At 39.3% G+C, this 24,651-nt stretch overlaps 2 protein-coding genes across 3 annotated transcripts in view; both read right to left on the bottom strand.

Moving 5' to 3' along the window:
• The window catches only part of LOC137272208 (leukemia inhibitory factor receptor-like), a 43,716-nt gene extending 27,142 nt beyond the window's left edge, over positions 1 to 16,574 (bottom strand). Inside the window, exons 1-6 of the mRNA XM_067804566.1 lie at positions 16,458 to 16,574; positions 14,201 to 14,309; positions 8,304 to 8,561; positions 7,484 to 7,604; positions 2,989 to 3,164; positions 825 to 952 (exon numbers count right to left, since the gene is read on the bottom strand). Coding sequence (XP_067660667.1) covers positions 825 to 952; positions 2,989 to 3,164; positions 7,484 to 7,604; positions 8,304 to 8,561; positions 14,201 to 14,309; positions 16,458 to 16,484 — 819 coding nt within the window. The 5' untranslated portion in view covers positions 16,485 to 16,574. The remainder of the gene's footprint in view (positions 1 to 824; positions 953 to 2,988; positions 3,165 to 7,483; positions 7,605 to 8,303; positions 8,562 to 14,200; positions 14,310 to 16,457) is intronic.
• Positions 16,575 to 17,690: 1,116 nt separating this feature from the next.
• LOC137273157 (uncharacterized) lies at positions 17,691 to 23,115 on the bottom strand. 2 transcript variants are annotated; one of them, XM_067805641.1, is made up of 5 exons: positions 23,045 to 23,115; positions 21,521 to 21,630; positions 20,318 to 20,445; positions 18,568 to 18,735; positions 17,691 to 17,808 (listed from the first exon to the last, which is right to left on the bottom strand). In XM_067805641.1, exons 1-5 carry the CDS (start codon positions 23,048 to 23,050, stop codon positions 17,747 to 17,749), a joined length of 474 nt encoding a protein of 157 aa, XP_067661742.1. In that variant the 5' UTR covers positions 23,051 to 23,115; the 3' UTR covers positions 17,691 to 17,746. The 2 variants fall into 2 exon arrangements, with proteins under 2 accessions (XP_067661742.1, XP_067661743.1); XM_067805642.1 differs by having other exon boundaries at positions 18,597 to 18,735; positions 23,045 to 23,085.
• Positions 23,116 to 24,651: the final 1,536 nt, after the last annotated feature.

Here is a 24,651-nt window from a genome sequence, read left to right as displayed (position 1 = left end):
AACTTGTCTATGGCAATGGAACTGTTTCCAGACAAAGATTAGATTACCGTCCTGTCAAACATTTAACCCGTTACCCCTCCAGAGAAGGATCTTATGCTGATACCGTAAAACGTCATTGAATCTGAGCGGCGTTCCCATGAGAGGAAGCAGGGCGATGTAATAATGAACCACTCGAACAGAGAACATGTATTAACTGTATTGATGTGTTACAATGAGAGTCAATAATGTTAGACGGTATGAATATTTTAAACGGAATGACGACTTGAACTGACGAGATTTAACTCTATCTAGTTCTGCCTAAATCGTGTAAACGACAGTTCTCTAGGTGGATATATCCTTGGCCTAATTTGGAAACTATACTTACAGCAAAGACCAATATAACAGTCACTTAAGAATGAAGATTTTATGGATATCCATTATTGATATCCATAAAATCTTCATTCTTATGTATTTACACTTCTAAATGACATTCAAAGACTTAACAGTCACTTACATTGATCACTTCACATACCTTTCCAACACTGTATTTCTGTTTTTATACATGTTATAATTATACATTTATATATGTGTTTCTGTTGCTATTGGAATTTACATTGCCTCTCCGCCTTGCACGAACTGTGTAGTTTCTTCACAATACTTTGTATTACGTTTAGAGTGCAATCTCATTCCTGGTGTGACCCAGAAGGTCTGGTTAAGCCTTCTATTAAAATAGAAGATTGACATGTAACACTACTGATCTGTGATATATAAAGCACAGTTCATTCAACTACCCACTGTACCATATGCCAAAGTGTGAGGCTCAGCAATAGACACGTGTAACCCACCTGCTGTGTGTCAGCTGTCACGGTATACTGCACAGCCACAACAGAGTCGCTGGCGTCCCTCCACGTCACATTGAGGCACGTGCTGTTGAGGATCCAAGCTATCACATCCTGTACTTGATCCGGCTTCACTGAATTAAAACCAGGAAGGTCAGTCAGATTCCTTACAGAGTGCGAATAGAAGGCTCGTAACACTGTGTTTTGGAAACTGTGAATTGAAATGGAAATATCGAACAAAACCCATTCAACCCCTAGTGTGAGTGAGTTATATTTCACCGTGTGTCAGTTTGATGCTGGAGGGAAGCCCGGGTTGATGTAGGTTCTGGACGTGTACCACTTTGGTGGCCCCAAAGAACCCAGGTACGATGGTGGCTAACAGTATCATATCAGAGGGAAACGGAATTCGAAGCCATGACCACCTAGTGTCTGGTCACTTCAAAGAATTGAACTCAACACCTTGGAGTGCGGAACATTAAACCGCTAGGCCACTCGTGTGCCTCAACACATGCACTGAAACCATGATATGAGCAATTTGACTCTTCAAAATCTACGACAGTGAAGGAAAAACTGTTAAATTTTGTGATAATAAGGAATGTTTCAGAATTTATTTAAAGATCTTTCTGTCAGTTTTATACCATGAGCAAATGGATCCACGAATTCTTGGGATACATTAGGAATATACAGTTAAGAAACCAACGTCATGTGTGTCATAACAAATTTTAAGACGTCTTGTAAACGAACATTCAGACGCAGTATACACCACGTTCCCTGTGCAGAAGTCAGGTTGACCTCTTGAATGCAGTATAAACCATGTTCCTGTATAGAGGTCAAGTTGACCTCTTCAATGCGGTGTTCATTCTACAGAGGTCAGGTCGACCTTTTCAGTACAGTATACACCACGTTCCCTCAGAGGTCACTTTGACATCTACAATGCAGTGTACACCACGCTCCCTGTACAGAGGAGGTCACGTTGACCTCTTCAATGCAGTATATGCTACGTTTGCCACAATGAGGTAAAGTGAACATCTATATGCAGCTGACATTTGTTACTCCTATGCCTGTGTTCCGCTCTATCAGAACCTTGAACGTGCAACGTCTTGATTTACAACGAAGACAATGCATCCCTTCTCTGTGACATAATAAATTGTTTGTTTGAATATAGTCGTTTCAAAACTGCCATTTGGCACGTTCGTGTCACTTACCAGATCTTATCGTTAAACCATTTTCAAACAGTTATATCTACTCATGTTACATTGGCCAAACAAGGGTAGGACAATTATTGCGAGTACACTGCAACATCCAAACGTCCAGTCAGTCCCTGTGATCATTGGCTGAAACGCTTAGAGAAAATGAGTACGCATGCAAAAGGGAGGGACTCAGATTTGAAACGGCAGGGGTCCGCGACTATTTGGAAAATGTGCAGGTTCACTTGAAATAATTTTTGAAAATGCTTCAGAAATTCAACGAGGGCGGCAAATTAGGCCTAGAACAGTTACATTTTGTGACTGCTTGGTGTAGGATGATCAACATAGGTTCAGTTCAGCAGGAAGTTGTCACCTTTCGCTATCGATTTGAATGATATAACGCGATAAGTCAGCGGTTACTCGCGTTTTATGTAGTAATCACATCTGTTGAGACATATGCACACTTTAATTACTCCCATTGCCTTGTGAACAAAGAATCAATCACAGATGTAACTGGATCCATGAAAAGGCATGGAACAGGTTTGTGCTCCATGACTTCATGATTGATGTCAGCTGTGGCCTGCGGAATCGGGTTATCGGACTGATCTGGTTCATCATCTCATCGTATTCCAGTTCCGTAGATCGATGCTCATGACACCAGTTACCAGACCATGTCGTCCAGACTGGTGTTGACAGTCGTTATATAGCTGAACATTTCTAATAAAGCATTAATGCACGATGCACGAAAATGCATTAAGAGAGACAAAGACCCGGTATAGTAATCTAGTGGATAACACGTTTGCCTGTCACATCGACGGCGCGGGTTCGAATCCGAATATTGTGTGAATACCATTTCTGGTATACTCTGGAGACCCGCTGCTGGAGACATTCCTAAAGACATCGAGGAATGGAAGACACACACATAACACCAGTTACCACCTGTTGTACAATGGCGACTAGGCAAATGTTATTTATACACTTACCAACAAGAAATGGGTCCATTTCGAACGTCTTTGTGGCGCGTCCATAACGATTGGTTGCGTTCACGCGGAACGTGTGACGGTAGGTAGGGTAGAAGATCTTGTCGCCGTCCATGCTGTTGATGTGGATGGCACATATTGTAGAGCGGTTACACGTTCTGTACACTCCCCTCAAACCTCTGTCAGATATATAAGACGTTCATTGAACTATGCTGAACTTTGACTTTTTGTCAAATAGAAGACATGACCATGAACGGTTTCCTTTATTACAATTCATTTGTTTCGAAAATGCGTTTCTTTGCTGTTCAGTATATTATTGTGAGGTTGGAAATATTTTATCCCGATTGATAAATATAAACATAAGGCATCAAGTCAATCCCCAGAAAATGAAAAAATAATGTCACAGCCGCGCCACTTTTGAAGAGCTTAACAGAAAAGCACGTCTTGCTCAGTAATTGCTCCTTGGTATAACATTTACTACTTTGTTGATCACAAGATTGTCTGGTCCATATTCAATCATTTACAACCCGCCGTCATGCCATACGATATAAATTCTTTGCCTTCAACTACGAATTCAGTATTTACCATAGCTCATCCAAGAGCTCACTGTCCCCGTACAACATCATTAAACAGTGCTATGAAAGACCTAGGGTTACATGTGTATGGTTCACAAGGACCCGCCATGTCCTTCGAGAACAAAACAAGAAAGTTGGTAATATTATTGACATTTGAATCTGACAATACATGCGGGTGAAAACCTCGAATTTGGATCAGCTGTGATTGATCAGCAAAATGTTGAGGTCACAATACAAGATGTATAACTGGGGATGGGAACAGTCAGTGAAGTCATGTGATGGGTGGTTTATGATCACATGGATCGCGTGTCTGGCAACCTCAGCGGAAACTAATCTACAAGGCTATTGCTCTAACAATGGGTTGTTTATACGAATACAAAAGCCTATATTTAATACCATGACTCTGAATGTTATGACACATACCAAACATTATATAACTTGTGTGTACGCACTGTCAATTCCTGACGACTTAGATATGTCCATAAATGCTCAGCTTGTGCGTACGCACTGTCAAGTACTAACGACTTAGATATGTTCATAAATGCTCAGCTAGTGTGTACGTACCGTCAAGTACTAACGACTTAGATATGTCCATAAATGTTCATCTTGTGCGTACGTACCGTCACGTACTAACGACTTAGATATGTCCATAAATGTTCATCATGTGCGTACGCACTGTCAAATAATAACGACTTAGATATGTCCATAAATGCTCAGCTTGTGCGTACGTACCGTCAAGTACTAACGACTTAGATATGTCCATAAATGTTTAGCTAGTGCGTACGCATTGTCAAATAACAACGACTTAGATATGTCCATAAATGTTCATCTTGTGCGTACGCACTGTCAAGTACTAGCGACTTAGATATGTCCATAAATGTTTAGCTAGTGCGTACGTACCGTCAACTACTAACGACTTAGATATGTCCATAAATGTCCATCTTGTGTGTACGCACTGTCAAGTACTAACGACTTAGATATGTCCATAAATGTTCATCTTGTGTGTACGCACTGTCAAGTACTAACGACTTAGATATGTCCATAAATGCTCAGCTAGTGTGTACGTACCGTCAAGTACTAACGACTTCGATATGTCCATAAATGTTCATCTTGTGCGTACGTACCATCACGTACTAACGACTTAGATATGTCCATAAATGTTCATCTTGTGCGTACGCACTGTCAAATAATAACAACTTAGATATGTCCATAAATGTTCATCTTGTGCGTACGTACCGTCAAGTACAAACGACTTAGATATGTCCATCAATGTTCAGCTAGTGCGTACGCACTGTCAAGTACTAACGACTTAGATATGTCCATAAATATCCATCTTGTGTGTACGCACTGTCAAGTACTAACGACTTAGATATGTCCATAAATGTTCATCTTGTGTGTACGCACTGTCAAGTACTAACGACTTAGATATGTCCATAAATGTTCATCTTGTGTGTACATACCGTCAAGTACTAACGACTTCGATATGTCCATAAATGTTCAGCTAGTGCGTACGCACTGTCAAATAATAACGACTTAGATATGTCCATAAATGTTCATCTTGTGCGTACGCACTGTCAAGTACTAACGACTTAGATATGTCCATAAATGTTCATCTTGTGCGTACGTACCGTCAAGTACTAACGACTTAGATATGTTCATAAATGTTCAGCTAGTGCGTACGCACTGTCAAATAATAACGACTTAGATATGTCCATAAATGCTCATCTTGTGCGTACGCACTGTCAAGTACTAACGACTTAGATATGTCCATAAATGTTCATCTTGTGTGTACGCACTGTCAAGTACTAACGACTTAGATATGTCCATAAATGTCCATCTTGTGTGTACGCACTGTCAAGTACTAACGACTTAGATATGTCCATAAATGTCCATCTTGTGTGTACGCACTGTCAAGTACTAACGACTTAGATATGTCCATAAATGTTCATCTTGTGTGTACGTACCGTCAAGTACTAACGACTTAGATATGTTCATAAATGTTCAGCTAGTGCGTACGTACAGCCAAGTACTAACGACTTAGATATGTCCATAAATGTTCAGCTTGTGCGTACGTACAGCCAAGTACTAGCGACTTAGATATGTCCATAAATGTTCATTTTGTGTGTACGCACTGTCAAGTACTAACGACTTAGATATGTCCATAAATGTTCATCTTGTGTGTACATACCGTCAAGTACTAACGACTTAGATATGTTCATAAATGTTCAGCTAGTGCGTACGTACCGTCAAGTACTAACGACTTAGATATCCATATATGATCATCTTGTGCGTACGCACTGTCAAGTACTAACGACTTAAATGTGTCCAAAAATGTTCATCTTGTGCGTACGCACTGTCAAGTACTAGCGACTTAGATATGTCCATAAATGTTTAGCTAGTGCGTACGTACCGTCAAGTACTAACGACTTAGATATGTCCATAAATGTCCATCTTGTGCGTACGCACTGTCAAATAAAAACGACTTAGATATGTCCATAAATGTTCATCTTGTGTGTACGCACTGTCAAGTACTAACGACTTAGATATGTCCATAAATGTTCATCTTGTGTGTACATACCGTCAAGTACTAACGACTTAGATATGTCCATAAATGTTCATCTAGTGCGTACGCACTGTCAAATAATAACGACTTAGATATGTCCATAAATGTTCATCTTGTGTGTACGCACTGTCAAGTACTAACGACTTAGATATGTCCATAAATGTTCATCTTGTGCGTACGTACCGTCAAGTACGAACGACTTAGATATGTCCATAAATGTTCATCTAGTGCGTACGCACTGTCAAATAATAACGACTTAGATATGTCCATAAATGTTCATCTTGTGCGTACGCACTGTCAAGTACTAACGACTTAGATATGTCCATAAATGTTCATCTTGTGTGTACGCACTGTCAAGTACTAACGACTTAGATATGTCCATAAATGTCCATCTTGTGTGTACGCACTGTCAAGTACTAACGACTTAGATATGTCCATAAATGTTCATCTTGTGTGTACGCACTGTCAAGTACTGACGACTTAGATATGTCCATAAATGTTCATCTTGTGTGTACATACCGTCAAGTACTAACGACTTAGATATGTTCATAAATGTTTAGCTAGTGCGTACGCACTGTCAAGTACTAACGACTTAGATGTCCATATATGATCATCTTGTGCGTACGCACTGTCAAGTACTAACGACTTAAATGTGTCCATAAATGTTCAGCTAGTGTGTACGCACTGTCAAGTACTAACAACTTAGATATGTCCAAAAATGCTCAGCTTGTGCGTACGCACTGTCAAGTACTAGCGACTTAGATATGTCCATAAATGTTCATCTTGTGTGTACGCACTGTCAAGTACTAACGACTTAGATATGTCCATAAATGTTCATCTTGTGTGTACATACCGTCAAGTACTAACGACTTAGATATGTTCATAAATGTTCAGCTAGTGCGTACGTACAGCCAAGTACTAACGACTTAGATATGTCCATAAATGTTTAGCTAGTGCGTACGTACCGTCACGTACTAACGACTTAGATATGTCCATAAATGTTCAGCTAGTGCGTACGCACTGTCAAGTACTAACGACTTAGATGTCCATATATGATCATCTTGTGCGTACGCACTGTCAAGTACTAAGGACTTAAATGTGTCCATAAATGTTCAGCTAGTGTGTACGCACTGTCAAGTACTAACAACTTAGATATGTCCAAAAATGTTCATCTTGTGCGTACGCACTGTCAAGTACTAGCGACTTAGATATGTCCATAAATGTTTAGCTAGTGCGTACGTACCGTCACGTACTAACGACTTAGATATGTCCATAAATGTTCAGCTAGTGTATACGCACCGTGATGTACTCACAAATGCTCAGCCACTCCGTACACTTCAAGCAACAGATCCTGGCCTACCTGTTTGTGTACTCGATTGTCCATTTTGTCTGAGGCTGCCTTGTTGCCACCTGTACCTGGCACATAAGTTCCTCTTGGTTGTGGGAAACACAGCTGATGTTGTAAGCCGCCACCGGGGGTGCTATGTAAGCAATGATAGAGTAACACGATCAGTTGAACTTGCAGTAATAGAAGCAGTTCCTTTTGCAGCAATTCGATCAGTTGCGCTTGTGGTAAAGTAATCGCTTTCCCTTGCAGTAATACAGATAGTTGCTCTTGTCGCAATGCAAACAACTGTCATTGAGGTGATGCCAACAGTTGTCCTTGCGGTGATAGAAGATTATTGCAGAAGGGTCCGGCCACTCACAAATATATTCTAAAAATCCAGACCGACATTTCATGAAACCTCGTTAACGTCATAGCTTTAGTTTGATTTTGGTTAAACACTTATTTTTAATAAAACGTTTGCGTTTGAGTGGTTGTTGGTACGAGTGGGAGAGATTATTTTATTGTTTGACTGCGTCATGATAAACGACGTGTTAAGAGATGGTATTTGTTGCTACTCTGTCTGGTCTGTGAGTGACTGAGTGGTTAGTTTTACGCCGCCTTTAGCAATATTCCTGCAACAGGGGGACACCAGAAAATGGGCTTCACACATTGTGCCCATGTGGGGAATCGAACCCGGGTTTTCGGCATGACGAGCTCGTCACGGCGAAGAACCGGGTTCCCCATATGGGCACAATGTATGAAGCCCATTTCTATTGACCCTGGCAGTGATCAGTGATTTTTGCTGAAATATTGCATAAAGCGGCGTAAAACTATACTCACTCAGTCTACTTACCGCCAACAAAAATCTGTTTTCTGGCTAGGGTTGTGTTGCTGGTGACACAATACAACGTCCCGGTGTCCTTGACCGATAGTGACGTTACCGACAACGTCATGGTGGTGTTGTCCTCGACCTTCGTCGTCCCACGGGTCGCCAGTGACGCAGGCACGGACACAAAACGGAGGTCGTATACGGTGAAGTGATCTGTTTTAAGTTGACACTTGAAGTCAGCTGACTGCCCAGTGTTGTAAGCCCTTGCACTAGCTGTTATTACTGGAACAGAGACGGGCAGTTCGGTATACATTTAGTAATGTATGGTCCAATGACATTATGAGAAAGGATCTCCCGACAATTTGCAAAGAAGCATGACATTTTTACAGTGCTACCCAACTGCGTAGAGTTCAACAGTTTCACTGGTGAATCAAATTAACTGTGTTATGTGCGTTATCAACAATCAATTCAAAGCAAACATTAATATAAGTACATTATACACATCTCCATATAAGATGACTATTAATAACCTATTTCATTTTTTCATTTCAAAATTACTCAGTGGTCTCCGTGAACCGTCTTGTAGACAGGTTGAAAGGTAGTTTACTTTCCAGTTATTACAAAACTGTATATTTGTGTGAAAGGATTTTTGGGGGTTGTTTTGGGGTGATTTTCTTCCGTTAATTCAAACACATACCCTGACCCCATTGGTGGTTGTACGGACAAGGAGTGTAATGTGCACGTGTGTACTGCTAGAAAACACTGCTCAAGGACATTTACTTGAAGCGAGGGATATTAGGAGGGCTGATATGGCTGGCGAAAGGAAAACTGTCATATCATAACCCCTTTTTATTACCAAAAGTGAGTATGTTTTCATACCGCATTTAGCAACATTTAAGCAATAACACGGCTGGGGACACAAGAATGGGCTTCACACATTGTACCCATTGTACCCCACCGCCACTATTATTACCATGAGTAAAATTTGAAATAAAATAAACATAAGCAAGCAGCTTCTCAGGACCTGACGAGAATGTCGTGGTTACAAAGGCCTCTTGCCAAAATCACAGCAAACGATAAATATTAGATATTTTCGAGCTTAACCTTTAGCCTGCTGAATTAATTGCAGCATAAGGCGCTGATAAGAGGGTGAGTGATTTCCAACAGTTGGTGTGACACTAATTAAGGAACAACTGAAAAAATATTCAGTTCATTAATATTAGATAGAAAAATAAACATTATTATCAAAAAATGCCCAGATAATTTCAAACGTACAGATATTAATTACAAGACAAACTTAAATAATGTAAATTTTCCTGAATTTACCTTAATTACTTGATTGACAGCCGAATCAGGAACCGAATAACGTCCAATTAGCGCAAACCGATTTCATTATTCTTATTACTGATATGTCATAAGTATCTGACTTTAATTTCGTATATTTGTATCGGCAAATATCCGCGCGACAACAAATTAAAAATTAATTCTGTAATAAATAATCAAAAACGTTCGTCGTAAACAAATCATACTTTCAATGTCATGACTGGTCTTACTGAAAAGGCACTATTGCGTTTATTTAAACGTGTCATGTCATGAAAAAAACAGAATAAAATACATGATTTATAAACATTCATGAGTGCAAATTTCAAGTGTTATGGTTCATTGACGTTTGCACAAACTCGCAAAGAGCCGGTGTTAGATCGTGTTACACATACGAAAAGCAAACATGGCGCGCTTCGTCCAACTCCTTCATTTTTGGGTCAGAAGAAAGATTACAAAACTCATCTGTGTAAGACCTGGCGAAAGAGGGAGAATTTCTCATTCTACAAGTGTTCCATGTATCATTTTCTGTTTAGTATGACGAGAGACAGACGAAAATTAAGATCGTGAAATCTAATTTGTTTTCTAGTAAGTGCAAAGGTCACCGGATGTGATGTCACAGACAGGGATTGCCTGATGAAATTCATTCGCTATTGAATATTAACAGAAAAGTAGGAGATATTTCGTCTAACAAACCCAAATTTAGCACAAATAACTGTTTAAAATGATTAATCGCAGCTCATAGATAGAAATTTCTGGGTGTATTTTTGACTATATAATTCGCTTATAGCCGAACAAGTTTGACCTTGTATGCTCCCGTGACCCGGAAACAGTAGTCGATCAACACTGCAGATGCAAGTTTTTCAGTATCTTTAATTTGAATTTTTGTTCATATTAGGCACATTACAGAATGTAGAGATAGCAAAGATATAATTGTGATGCATGTGGATCCCAGCTTATTCTTTTTTTCACATGGTCCGACACAAAAACGTTTACAAACATCATTCTCAACAACAGGTGCGCGCGGATATGGCATTTGTGTTTCAAAATAACATTCATGCTTTTCTTTTTGTGACGATGTAGTGTAATAGCAACTGCAGTTCACATGTTTTATAAAATAAAATATATTTTTAGTTATAGTTTCACATGAAATCGGGGATGATTTGATAAATATTGCGTTCATATTACATGATTGGAAAAATTATATGTCTCACTTCAGAACAAATTGAATTACATTCATAATTTTATGCAATAAATTAACGTTCTTGTTGAATAATTATGATAGATTTGTCATTGCTTTATGTTTCATAACTGGTTACAACTTTAAATCTTTTCATATATGTTCATATGTTAATTGATATCAATAATATGACAAATATTTTTCTCCCCCAAATAGACATCGGCAAAGACACTCAGGATCTGTCAATGCATTAGCAACGTATAAATAACCAAATTTTAATTAATGTCTTTCAGTAATGTGGAAAACTGACATTTTTACACAATTCTTTAATACAACTACGTGTATGCCATAAAACATATGGATAGATGTTACATATTATTTTGTGTATTTTATTTCTTTATAATATCGTGCCAAAATGTACATCAAATACAAATGGGTGATGAGCTATTTTTGTTTTTAACAGTACCCCTTTGTTTGCTGAATTATTTTGAATCACACATGACTAATGTCATTTATGTTGTTGCAGTACCAGTATATTTATCAGAAAATGTTAGCGTTATCATTTGATTAAAAAAGAAACCATATACATATAATAAGTTGTATTGTCTCTGGTGAAAGACAAAGGCTTCATATTCTGTAAATATAAATTATTCTGCCTTATTGTCTTTTCCTGGGTTTAGGAGCAATGTCACAATATGAAATGAGCCTATACTGAACTTTCAAAGAGTGTTTGCTGAAGTGTCTGATGGTGATATACTCCAATTATTTAGTGTTCAATAGTCTAAACCATCATAGAGCAAGAAACACCAAGAACAGTCTTCCTTGAATAACACAATGCCAAGGACTGAGCAGTCTTTTGTTTAAGATCTGGAAGCATTTGATATATATGTCTTTGCCATATACATATGGCAATGAAAAAATCCAGATTGAAATCTTAATGAAATAGCTCCAAACTGGACAACAAAAACCACTCACCGCAGAGCTCAGTATTAGGAAAAGGAAATCTTACATGATTACCTTGATGCCACAGACTAACACAGGTTGCACCTCCTGCTCAACAATGAATTATCTGTCACTTGTAGTTTTGATATTCCATATTCAAAACATCACTACAACAAAACTATTCTAGGTCTGGTATGATAATTTCATACTACTTTTAAGAAATTTCATCACAAGAAAAAAAAGAGTCTGTCTTTCAATCACTGTCAATGTAATCATTGCACCAAGAGTTTGGATCATCAGTCTGTTTCCCAGATGAAGTCTGTTTTCACAGTAAAATATGAATATAGACAATGTGCAAGTAGGTAAAAAGTATAGCCATAAACATGAGGTACATTTTGTAGTTCAGGTTGCACTAGTGCAATATCAAAAAGCTGTATGGAGCCACGGTATCTTCGCCATCACGATGCATGTGGACTTGTTTGTTTACCGCCGTTGCCATGATCGTTCCTGTTCGTCCAATCGATGATGTAACATTGAGATTGGTTTTGTTTGTAATTATTTAAGCCGAAAGTTATGACCATGTTTTGTGTATTTTGTGACGTCGGAAGAAGACGACACTGGTTTGCTGATTAGTATATATAGCCAACCTAATTTCCACTCAATGTGTAAAAGATCTCGGCTTCTGTGTCAGAATTCAACACTTTTTAGACAAAACATAAAACGAATGGTTTTACCACTGAAATAGTGTCCTGAATATATCAACAATTAGATGGTTTTACTACGTATCTTATTGTGAGCAACACGCGCACCTGTCTGGCATCAAATTGGCATAAATTAACATTTCATAACGCCTGAATATTCATTGAATATTCATTTAGGAAATAGACTTTTCTTCTTATGATTATGTGATTATTTCACTTCATAAGTGTGAAATGAAAGGTACAAAGAGATCGCTTTTTCAGTATGGAACTATTAGAATATGGACGTAAAGTTTGTCCAAATTAAGACATGGCCTGGTTTATATATTTTAAAACAATTTTCGTATAAATATTGTTTGAGTTAGGTATTCTGCCATTAAAAAATGTTTTAATCGAATTTGAATTGACTTTATTACCTAAAACAATGATAATGAATCATACAACGATTTTGACAAACTTGCACCCGGTCAGTCAATTTTCATAACTGTTCTGTCTATAAAAACGACACAAACCAATGCAATTAAGAAGACAATGCCTTTAAATATGTGTGCCTATACATTTCATACAATGTACAAATCATTTTCATTAATATTATCAGTTTTACTTATAAGGTTGAATTAAATCGCTGTTTATTAACCTGTTCATATGAAACTGCAATATTTGTCCCAGCGTATTGAATATTGCACATCACAGGAACTAAAGCACATGTTGCAGTAATGTCTACGCGTGATCTTCCAACACTTGTGTAGAGGCTTAAAATGTGGTATAGACTGAGTCAATTTCCCATATAAATATTATTCAAACAATCAAAAGCTTTCAAAGAATAAAACGCATACCCTGTATCCACATATGATATGATGTTGAACATGGATATATGCAGATACTGAAATCAGTTTCATGAAAAAATATCTGAACGATACGCAAAATATACATCACAATACTGAAAGTGCAATCGGACTGATATAGGGCCATTGTGTATTCTCTTGTTCAACCGACCTTCACCCCAAAGAAATTACCTAATATGTGCAACAATGTTGACGTGTGACATCTCTACCGATGACCGATTTCTTTCAAAATGGCGTTTTCGCTGACAAGGGTACACAGGAGTTTATGAGGACTCTCTCCTTGATTCAGGGATCTTTTTATTTTGTGCGTGTGACGTTATGCATTAGCACATACATCCATTTCATATACACTTATGTCGTTCAGATATCAAGTTATATTTTCTTCGCTCACACTTTAGGTAAAGATGACAAATTTAAAAAATCATAGCAGAGTGCTTTTATCGGTGCACGATAAAAAACGGAGAAATTTACCGTTTTTTAGCGCACACAAAAGTTTTGGACAACCTTCAGTAGTGTCTATTCTTCAAACCCCTGAGGTAGCCGCAGTTATATTTATACCAACGGATAGGAAATTAAATATTCTACATTTGTGTGTAATTTTATAGTCGTACGCAGATCCAGGACCACGCGAGCGCAATTCTCGCACAACGCTCACTTTTCAAACTTTACGAAAATGTGCGCCTGAAAAAAAACCTCGGCATCCAGGGGGTTAACGCCTTGCAGTATTCCAGGAATAACACAGCGGGGAACATAAGAAAAGGTCTTCACACACTGTACCCGTGTCAGGAATCCCAACCGACGACGAGCGAACCTTTAACCACTAGGCTATCCTAGGTTTCCTTATAAGGGTTTTCATTAACAACATATGCCTAAAACAACAATACGTGCACCGATATATTTTACCCCCAGAAATAATATTAATTATTAATATCATACCTGCTTTGACCTTCCTGGGAGAGATCATGAGCCCCAGTCGAGGACAGTCGACTGCGATGATGATACAGATGATAAAAGCGCGGCACATCACGGACAGACACGCAGATATCTGTTGAAGGTGCAACAGAGGCAAATATAGTCTGGTTCATAATTATTGAGAATTTTTCTTCTTACTTTGAGCTATCCTAACACCTCAACTGATTCACTGATACTTAAAACTAAGTAATGGTATAAGGGAGGTAACTCTTCTTGGCCTACTGAGTATAGTACAATTAGAGTTACCTCCCCTGAATTTGTAGCAGACGTCATTTTCCTCAGCACTGTCAACAATGTCTGTTGAAGATAAAAGAAGGTTGATTTTTGAGTTGTGTAATCAAGGAATTGATGATGTAAATACATTGGCAGAGAGAACAGGAACTCCTCTCTCTACTGTGTATAGGATTAGGAAGAATTTTAAAGAGGGAAAGGATTTGGGGCACCAGAAAGGAGCAGGGAGACCCAGAAAGTTGGACTTCTTAGATCGCGTTCGGCTGGGAATTTTAGCGTCTAAAAAGCAAAGGGCAAGCATCTCCAACATCAGGTATGAAATGATAGAAAGGGGATCAACAGTTGTATCAAAATGTACAGTTAGAAGAAATTTGATTGATCTTGGATGGGAGAAAAAGACTGGGATTCCTTCTCCTCTCATGAAACAAGAACATAAAGACAGGCGTGTTGAGTCGTGTTTGGCACATGAAAACTTTGACTGGGAAAATGTGATTTTTACTGATGAAAGCTCAATATGGGTATATCCCAATAATGTGAAAATATGGACAAAGTCTGCGTCAGCACCGTTGTATCGACGACCTAAATACAGCCCAAAGTTTCATGTATGGGGAGGGATATCCTTATTAGGAACGACCCCGCTGTGTGTGTTTGAGGGAAATCTGACAAGTCAACGCTACACTAACATATTAGATAATTTTCTCCTTCCAAGTGCACATGTGTTTTATGGAAATGACTGGATTTTGCAGCAAGATAATGATCCTAAACACACCGCAAAACATGTCAAGCAGTGGTTTCAGGAGAAAAATGTGACTGCATTACCATTTCCTGCATATAGTCCTGACTTAAATCCCATTGAGAACATTTGGGGGATGATGAAGGAATGTGTGAATCAAAAGGGGTTGACAAAAATTGAAGACATGAAGAGAGAAGTGGCCCGATACTGGGACAGCATAACTCACGAGACACTAACCTCTCTGATAGGAAGTATGCCTAAACGTCTTAGACTGTGCCGTGAAGCTCAAGGAGACTTGATAAAATATTAAATTGTTACCTACACAACATGAAAAGGTCAGTTCACTTTCACAATACATTCAATTTTATCTGATTTGTTCTCGTTTAATAATATGAAATGCTTTAGCTATTCTCAATAATTTTGAACCATACTGTAGATGACAGATTCACTTTTGACGCTCCGGTGACTTCTTACGTTTTTACAAAAGGTATGCAACATCGGCAGTATAAACAGTAGATATTCCTTCTAGAGAATACGGTGTGAAACCGGTCAGCATTGAACAAAGTATACCTGTGCTAAGGAATTATTTGTTTTTATTCAGTGTGTGTGTGTCACACAGATATCACGCTCTGCTAAAGTACATGACGTGAACACCTTCAAACTGTTATTTTTATCAATATATTTGCGGATCGTTTGAAATGTGAGTCATTACATTATCTTTCATACATGGCCTATCTAGTCCCTAAGTTATAGATAATCTGGTGTAGACAAAACTAAGAACTTGAGCTGTAACTGTCACAGTCAGCTGAGACCGCTAGTTCTAGCTCATTAGCAAACATCAAATGTTTGAGCTGTCATTTGTCCGGACGAGTACATATGTAAGAGTAAGATGAACAAACATACCAGCCTAGATTACATACACTTGTGTTTTTAATGTACGCCATGTCGTCTGTCGTGAGGATTCAATTGACTGGAACAACATCCTCAGAGGTGCTATCTTGTTACAAAGTCTTGACACTATGTACATGCAAACACGCATTTCGCCCGACCTCCTGTCTTATCAGAATGTACACATAGATGTAGCTAGCCCTCCCTTTCGCGCAATATCATTGTAGATTCGGACAACGGACCATCCGTTTCCTTTCAACACGACGTCTACACGGGACAGATATCCAGTGTTCCAGCTGGCCCCCATGCACCGGAGGCCAGTGTTCTGGGCAGGTTTGCAGCATATATACCCCCGTGGACACTACCTACCTCTCTCACTGTGTTACCCCTCTTCATCCAGCTGCGCGTTCCAACCACAAGTCGCCCTGTCAATGATGTGTAGTCCGCGGATCATGTCACTACCATCTTGCTCACCAGACCATTACTGAGGATTAAGTTACGTCCAAACCTTTGTTAACCGAGTGGAAGCTCAGCCACTAGGGATAAACGGCCTTATAAATCAGATGTACAGTGAGGTGACAGGAATCTCGACCTGGATATCAGTCTTCGTGAATCCAGTTTGATTGTGTGTACAAGAGTGTTTCCAGTTTCGAATGTGTCTAAATCTCTTAATTATTTAGAATTTAATACTAACGCACAATTTATTCATACTTGACTAATATTGAAATGGGATTTTTATGAAGGTCAACGGTGTTTCAGAACACAAATAGGTAGACATCCTTTCTAGTATGACGTCACTTCGACTTGACGTCACAATAGATTCCAATGATCCGGGTGCCGTCTAGATGACGGGAACAACATGATGATGACATGAATGGATATTTACACCTGTGAACTAAGACTTAAGGATCTCCAGTACATCTCGGCCCGTGGGAATAAAGAATAAATCAATAAAAATAAATTATTTACGTTATTCAGTTGCAACTTGGTATCAGGTGTAATTCATCAAGAGATCATTGCACTGCAGTTTCCCTGGAGACGTGGCTAGACCTTGCATATGAATATCTCCGCGGGCCACGTTTTGGATGGCGAATGGAGTTAATTTATATATCGACCATTTGATCTCATAGTGCTAGTGGTAGTGCGTTTGCGTTGAAGAGGAATTATGTCCTGAACAGCGAAATAGACGTAACATTCTTATGTAAAGGTTTTAAATTGAAGACATAAACATGAACGCCTATTTTCATGAGATTTCATATTTTCGAAACGTGCGTCTCAGTGTACGTTCCAACTTGATACTAAAAATAAATATACATGCATCTATCACCGACAAATCTTCATCGCTTGAGTACACACAAAATTGCACGCCATTATTGGAACAATTGTTTGGTTCTTCCGTGGAGAGGCGACAACAGAAGACCTAAACCTACAACATCCGGGCATTTCGGGTTAGATCTTAGGAGGCAACCGCGGCAATCCGTTAGCCAGTCTCGGTGATTCGGTTGATGACGTGTACGTGATGACGTTGTCTGGTCAGAACCTAACTATTTGCTCCTGGAATATGGTAGGTGCAGCGTCAGACAATGGACTAGCAAAGACAAGTAACGTAAGAAGAGTTTATTTTTGGTAATTGTGAATTGTGTGTATTCGGTTAATCGTCACAGAGATGACAACTTGACCCACTGGACGACAAACTCCGCCTCATCTACGGCACCGTCGTCTGTCGAGAAACAAAGTCATCGTTAACAGGCAGTAACTTTAGAAAGAGGAGCTTTCTGCATGCATCCGACATATATGTATCCTATTGACAGTTACGTACCATGTTAATATCAAGCGTCAATTACTCACCAGTACCGTGATACCAAGAAATCATGAAAAGATGCCACAGTAGGAAAGAAGCATCAGTTATCAAGGAAACAAAGAGATGACAGAGTATCCGAAAAACAACGGGGAAAAGCAACCCCCTCGTCATGAAGGTGATGTTGTACTGAGCTATTTGACTGCCACCGTAATCAGTACACAGAGCGTCCTCACGATGAACGGAAGGTCAAGGGTCGAGTCAAACCAAACTGTTTGTAAAGGTTTTGTTACCTTGCCTTGCAGTAAGGTATGAAACAAGGATTTGAAGACACTTTGTGCCATTGTGGGATATCCATATTAAACTATGGTATGGCATTCTTTTGATATACGAGTTTGAAACCGGTAGTAGTAGGACTTGGCAGCTACAATATGACATTCAACCCCTTTGTGAAACGGCATTGTTAAATTCCATTGTTAAACCCTATTGTTAATCTTTATTGTTAAAACCCATTATTAAACCCTAAGCTCAAAGATCCCAGATGCTGATGCTGAAACAAAACAGACCAGTCAGTATCTACAAACAATTGTAGTAGCACTCCTTTTATCTCGAATTCAAGATAACTCGATATACAAGTGGCTCCAATTCACACAAATTCTTATTCCTGATAGTTCAACCTACCGTTTCTATCAAAAATCTTAAATATGTACTTGAGATCGACATCGGCGGTGATCCTGTCATCCTTGTTGACGTCGATGTTGAAGAAGAAGGCGACTGCGTTGACAAGTGAACCAACGTTATATTGGAACCACGTTTGGAGAAACTCGTCACTTGTCACCTGGCCGTCATCTGATAAAAGTACACATAACATATGTTAATATGAACCCCTCACATGCCATTTATTGCTGCTATATTTTGTAGGACCATGGTAGCGAGTTTGAGGTGCCGGGATCGAGCCCAGTTGTGACCGGGTGTAAAAATCTTGCAGTCAACTATGTGCAGACTCTTTCAGTGTTGTCACAACCCCTAGTGTACAGTACACAATCCCGTGCACTTAAAATAACCAACGAATCCGGTGGTACATGACCAGAGAACAGTTGCACATGCCTTGTTACTACAACCAGTCTTACAATCAGCGTTACAGTCTCCATACACTTGCCCTAATCCACGTGTACAAAGCTGAACTTAGCGCCATCGTCATCATTGCAAGACAACAAGATTGCGATCTTAACAATGATTGAATATCTCAACGGTGGAGGCACGAATTTCTTAAACTCGACTCCTGTGTACAGTTGTCTGCAAGTGCTCATAGCAAGCTGCGCGAAAAAAGTGGAAGCGTTTAATTAAACACGCAACACATACCTCAATCAGTTGCACCTTGCAGAATTGTCATGAGAAATAATCCGACAAATCTTTGAAGGAAATGATCACATAGACGATATCATGTGATATTGCAACCACAGAAATACCTATCAATGTTTTATGAAAGTATTAAACTACTACAAAATACCAAAATATATACAACATGTCCTCATGACGTAGTACTTAAATGTATGATTTGTCAGTTGATGTCATGGCATTAGGTAATTCACAGCTGTTCGGGGGATTTGGCGCAGAATACAAAATATATCACGCAAGTAATGGTTTTGTAAAGATATGATAGGTAAATATGAATAATAATAATGTTACGTATGTGTATTAAATACTTATTTATAGTATGTTAATTGTTGCGGGGGGGGGGGGTACGTTTAACCCTATTTCCTTGACAATAATTATTATATTTCTTATTGTTCCTTTTTACACAAATTTCAAAAGCCACGGCAAATGTATTTTCCTGTTTGAGGAATACTTGTATTAATCTAAAATGTATGGATTAAAAAGACTTGTCTCTTGTCCGACTCACTTTTAGATTTCAGAATGAGGAAGAAATTTGTTTATACACGGGCAGATTATGTCAATGCTAAACTAAAAGACAAAATCGTGATCGAAAGCAAACGTGTGGAGCTCTGCGATGTCACATCAGTAAACACATAGGGCATGGCAGCCTTGACCGGAACAGCATAATGTGCCAAGGGACATCATTTCATCCTGCGTAGAAACTAAGATTAGCTGCCCTTGAGTTTTTGGAAAGGTCACGGCCGTTGAACGTTTCCCCTTGGAATACAACAACCTGATATTCTATAACAACCATGATCACTGAATGCGTAGATAATGTTAATGTGAAAGGAAAATGACCATATTTTTTCCCTGGTCACCCAACTCATGAAACAACGAGAAAACGTTATAGGCATCCAGCAGCAAGCTTATGTGTGCTAAGGTAGAAAACACAATGAGGCGACATACAAGGCATGAGACCACTCATTTACCTGTGCCCTCCCATCTCCAGAAATATGTAATGAGGTAAATATGTTTTGGCAAGTCATGTAGTTACCATTTGTATCAGAGCTATTCAGGAATCTCTCTAGGTCCTGCATGCTGAGAGTGTTATTTCCCAGTGTAAGGTCCCGGAAGACAGTCCTGGCTTGTGTGCTGTCCACAGACACCTGGTCCATGTGGTCCCTGGAAGTGGAAACACACCTGTATCATACAAAACACTGTGGACAAGTACAGCAGACGCAGGTCGTTGTTGAATGCACTAACCAGAGATATGCTGTTACGCATTTCACTGGTGGGTTCATTGGAAACAATACACATTCTATTCTCCATTCTCTTTCTTTCAAATATTTTCTTGCAGTTTGCTTGTCTGATTATCCCGGGCACTACTGGTTTGTATTGTATTACAGCAGAGATTGCTATCGTCTTGGTACAGTGGCGAGATATACAACACGCTTGAGAAAGAAAGGAGGCTGACTCAAGTAATCAGTCGAAGTCGGGTCCAGGCATTATGCAACATCCTGAACGAACACCCCTCCTGTACACCTATCCTAACCCCTTACAAAAACCCTACACAAACCTGTTGGGGAAATTAGAATTTCATCAGTAATCACATGCTGTTTCTGATGCCTACATCTCGTCCACTATCCCTCTGATGACACGTCCATGACAGCTTGAGTGGGCGGAGCCTGTCATATTCTCTATATCAACCGAATATAATCGGAAACTTTGAAATATTGAAAAGTACCTCTTCATTTTGATGTCATAATAGGTATGTAGCATGACATCACAGTATGAGTTCGTCGGCAATCTAAGACACCAGACTAGTAATCCCTGTGCGCTTAAAAGAACTCCCGAATCCGTTGCTATGTGACAAGACGGTGGCCATATGAATATGTGCAAACACCTAGCTGCGGTTCCAGCAACATGTTGTAAACTTGGATAAGGTACTGTGACTATATGCCCAAGTCCACCAGGCTGTGAATGGGTACTTTGTAATGATGGGAAAGCTACATTACTTGCATTTACTCGCAGCTGATCAGAGCTGGATATTGGCGCTATACAAATATCATATAATAATGCAAAACAAAATTACATTTTAAAGATAGGGAAAGAAATTGTTTTCGAGGGCTGACAGGTTAATGGTTCCAAACCCCGTGCATCTTTCACTTAAATTTTGGGATGAATGTATCCTCTGTGGAGAAGATTGTTCAGGTAGAGTGACTGAAATAGGTATTGTTGATGTGGGAGGTGAACTCACGGTCCCGTGTGATGGGTGTTCTGGTCGGGTGTGGTCGTCTTGTTCGCTCTCGGCATGATCAAAGCTGAAGTTGAAGCGATGACCACACAGAGAATGGGCAAGCCGAGGATCTACAAACCCGGAACATTATAAAAAGATATACATTCAACTCTCAGTGATCAAAGGTAAACGTACACCGAAATTATTTTGAGAATGGTAACCTGTTCGAGAGTTATACGTGCATGAAAGCATATGGAGTTAGTTAAAGTGCAGACCCTGTTACCCTGAACTTTAATTTCAACTGTGTCGTGTATTTAAGACACAAACAGAATCAGAACAATTTCAGCTATTTAGTGAGGGAATTTTTATTGAACTACTGAACACTTTGTATGCTGAGGTGTATTGTTGAATTGTGAACTCATATGCTCAAATAAAAAACACGTTCCATACAATGTATTGAGAAACAACACGCCGGATGTTGCATTATCCGGGCTGAACAAGATCTAGAGTCACCATTAAACACCAGGCTAGCTATTCTCGAAACGTTCGTAGCCCTACGAACTTCTTAAGAACATTCTTAACACATTGGCTACAATCATAGTTAAGAATTCTTAGGGCTACGAACGTTTCGAGAATAAGGGCCCTGATCATCGCCCAACATATGAGAAGATGACTGTCAGTTGCAGTGCTCATATCAGTAGGTAAGAGTTTGACTGGAGTAATCATTTTCTTCACATGCATGGACTGAACTCATCATCCAGTAATAACCAGGGCCTAGATTTTCGAGGTTGTCTTAGCGTTAAAATAGCCGTAAGTCGTAAGTCCATAGTAACTTACGACTATTTTAGCGCTATAAGAGCTTCGAAAATCTAGGCCCAGGTCGGAGGTTGCTTAACCCCTAGTCTCTGAATATATAACATTTTGATAGTAACAAACAAGCCCATTTGAAATGAAAAGGGAACCAGTAAGACCAGACCAGTAAGACCTGGGAAAATCTGTACTTTGCTTCTGGGCGGTGGGGTAGTCTAGTGGTTAAAGTGTTCGCTCGTCACGCCGAAGACCCGGGTTCGATTCCCCACATGGGTACAATGTGTGAGGCCCATTTTCTGGTGCGATATCGCTGGAATATTGCTAAAAGCGGCGTAAAACCAAACTCACTCACTGCACTTGCTTCATTTATAGATTTCGCTTTCCGACATGTTATGCAGCCAGCATCACTCAGTTTCATGAAACCATACGCTTCGTTTAAATTTCATTCAGTAATGGTGTTCACTTCACTATATATAATCTGTACTAGTCTTGGAAATGTACTGCCCCTTGAAAGGTCTTTGGTACGTTACTGCATTGAATATCATTACTATACATACAAGTCACCATGGTCGAAGTCACTCCCTACTGACGTCCTGTGGCATGCTAAACTATAGACACGCCACATGGACCATAGGCAAGCGAGGTGGACTCACTCCAATGTTACATTATTCTTTACAAATACAGATTCCAACTGACACTTGACAGACAACATTAATGTAATCTGGGTATACTTACATACATATTGCTGGTTTAGTTCTAGTTCAATGGGGAAGTTTGGTGCATTTTTGAGCACTCATAACGGATGTGAAAATATGGAACAACACATATGGCAGATAGTCGGCAACTGATAAGCTGTATGTTAGAGATGTCTGCAGGCACTAACAAAGACAAAGTGACCCAGCATTGTGTTTGTCAGTTCATGGCTGTGGCAGCGAATCATAACCTTTGGCCATAGTATGAGTGTCGGTGTTGAACGGTGGTAAAGTGTGAGAGGGTATGAATGTGAGTGTATATGTGTGAGTATATGTGTGGGAGGGTATGGTGTGAGAGTGTGGATGTGAGTGTATAAACGTGAGTATATGGATGTCAGTGTATATATGTGAGTACATGGATGTGAGTGTATAAACGTGAGTATATGGATGTCAGTGTATATATGTGAGTACATGGATGTGAGTGTATAAGTGTGAGTATATGGATGTCAGTGTATATATGTGAGTACATGGATGTGAGTGTATAAGTGTGAATATATGGATGTGAGTGTATAAGTGTGAGTATATGGGTGTGAGAGTATGGATGTGAGTGTATAAGTGTGAGTATATGGATGTGTGTGTATAAGTGTGAGTATATGGGTGTGAGTGTATAAGTGTGAGTATATGGATGTGAGTGTATAAGTGTGAGCATATGGATGTGTGTGTATAAGTGTGAGTATATGGGTGTGAGAGTATGGATGTGAGTGTATAAGTGTGAGTATATGGATGTGAGTGTATAAGTGTGAGTATATGGATGTGAGTGTATAAGTGTGAGTATATGGGTGTGAGTGTATAAGTGTGAGTATATGGATGTGAGTGTATAAGTGTGAGTATAAGGATGTGAGTGTATAAGTGTGAGTGTATGAGATTGAGTATATTGCTGTGAGTGTGTGAGTGTGAGTGCATGGACGTGAGTATATGGGTGTGGATGTATGAGTGTGGATGTATGAGTGTGACTATATGGGTGTGAGTGTATGGATGTGAGTGTATAAGTGTGAGTATATGGATGTGAGTGTATAAGTGTGAGTATATGGATGTGAATGTATACGTGTGAGTATATGGATGTGAGTGTATAAGTGTGAGTATATGGATGTGAGTGTATAAGTGTGAGTATAAGGATGTGAGTGTATAAGTGTGAGTGTATGGATGTGTGTGTATAAGTGTGAGTATATGGATGTGAGTGTATAAGTGTGAGTGTATAAGTGTGAGTGTATGGATGTGAGTGTATAAGTGTGAGTGTATAAGTGTGAGTATATGGATGTGAGTGTATAAGTGTGAGTACATGGATGTGAGTGTACAAGTGTGAGTATATGGGTGTGAGTGTGTAAGTGTGAGTATATGGATGTGAGTGTATAAGTGTGAGTATATGGATGTGTGTGTATAAGTGTGAGTATATGGGTGTGAGAGTATGGATGTGAGTGTATAAGTGTGAGTATATGGATGTGTGTGTATAAGTGTGAGTATATGGGTGTGAGTGTATAAGTGTGAGTATATGGATGTGAGTGTATAAGTGTGAGTACATGGATGTGAGTGTATAGGTGTGAGTACATGGATGTGTGTGTATAAGTGTGAGTACATGGGTGTGAGAGTATG

Source organism: Haliotis asinina, chromosome 2 (assembly GCF_037392515.1).
Source record: "Haliotis asinina isolate JCU_RB_2024 chromosome 2, JCU_Hal_asi_v2, whole genome shotgun sequence".
Classification (NCBI taxonomy): domain Eukaryota; kingdom Metazoa; phylum Mollusca; class Gastropoda; order Lepetellida; family Haliotidae; genus Haliotis; species Haliotis asinina.
Note: the sequence above shows the minus strand (reverse complement) of the source record. Positions and strands in the feature narration are given on the sequence as shown.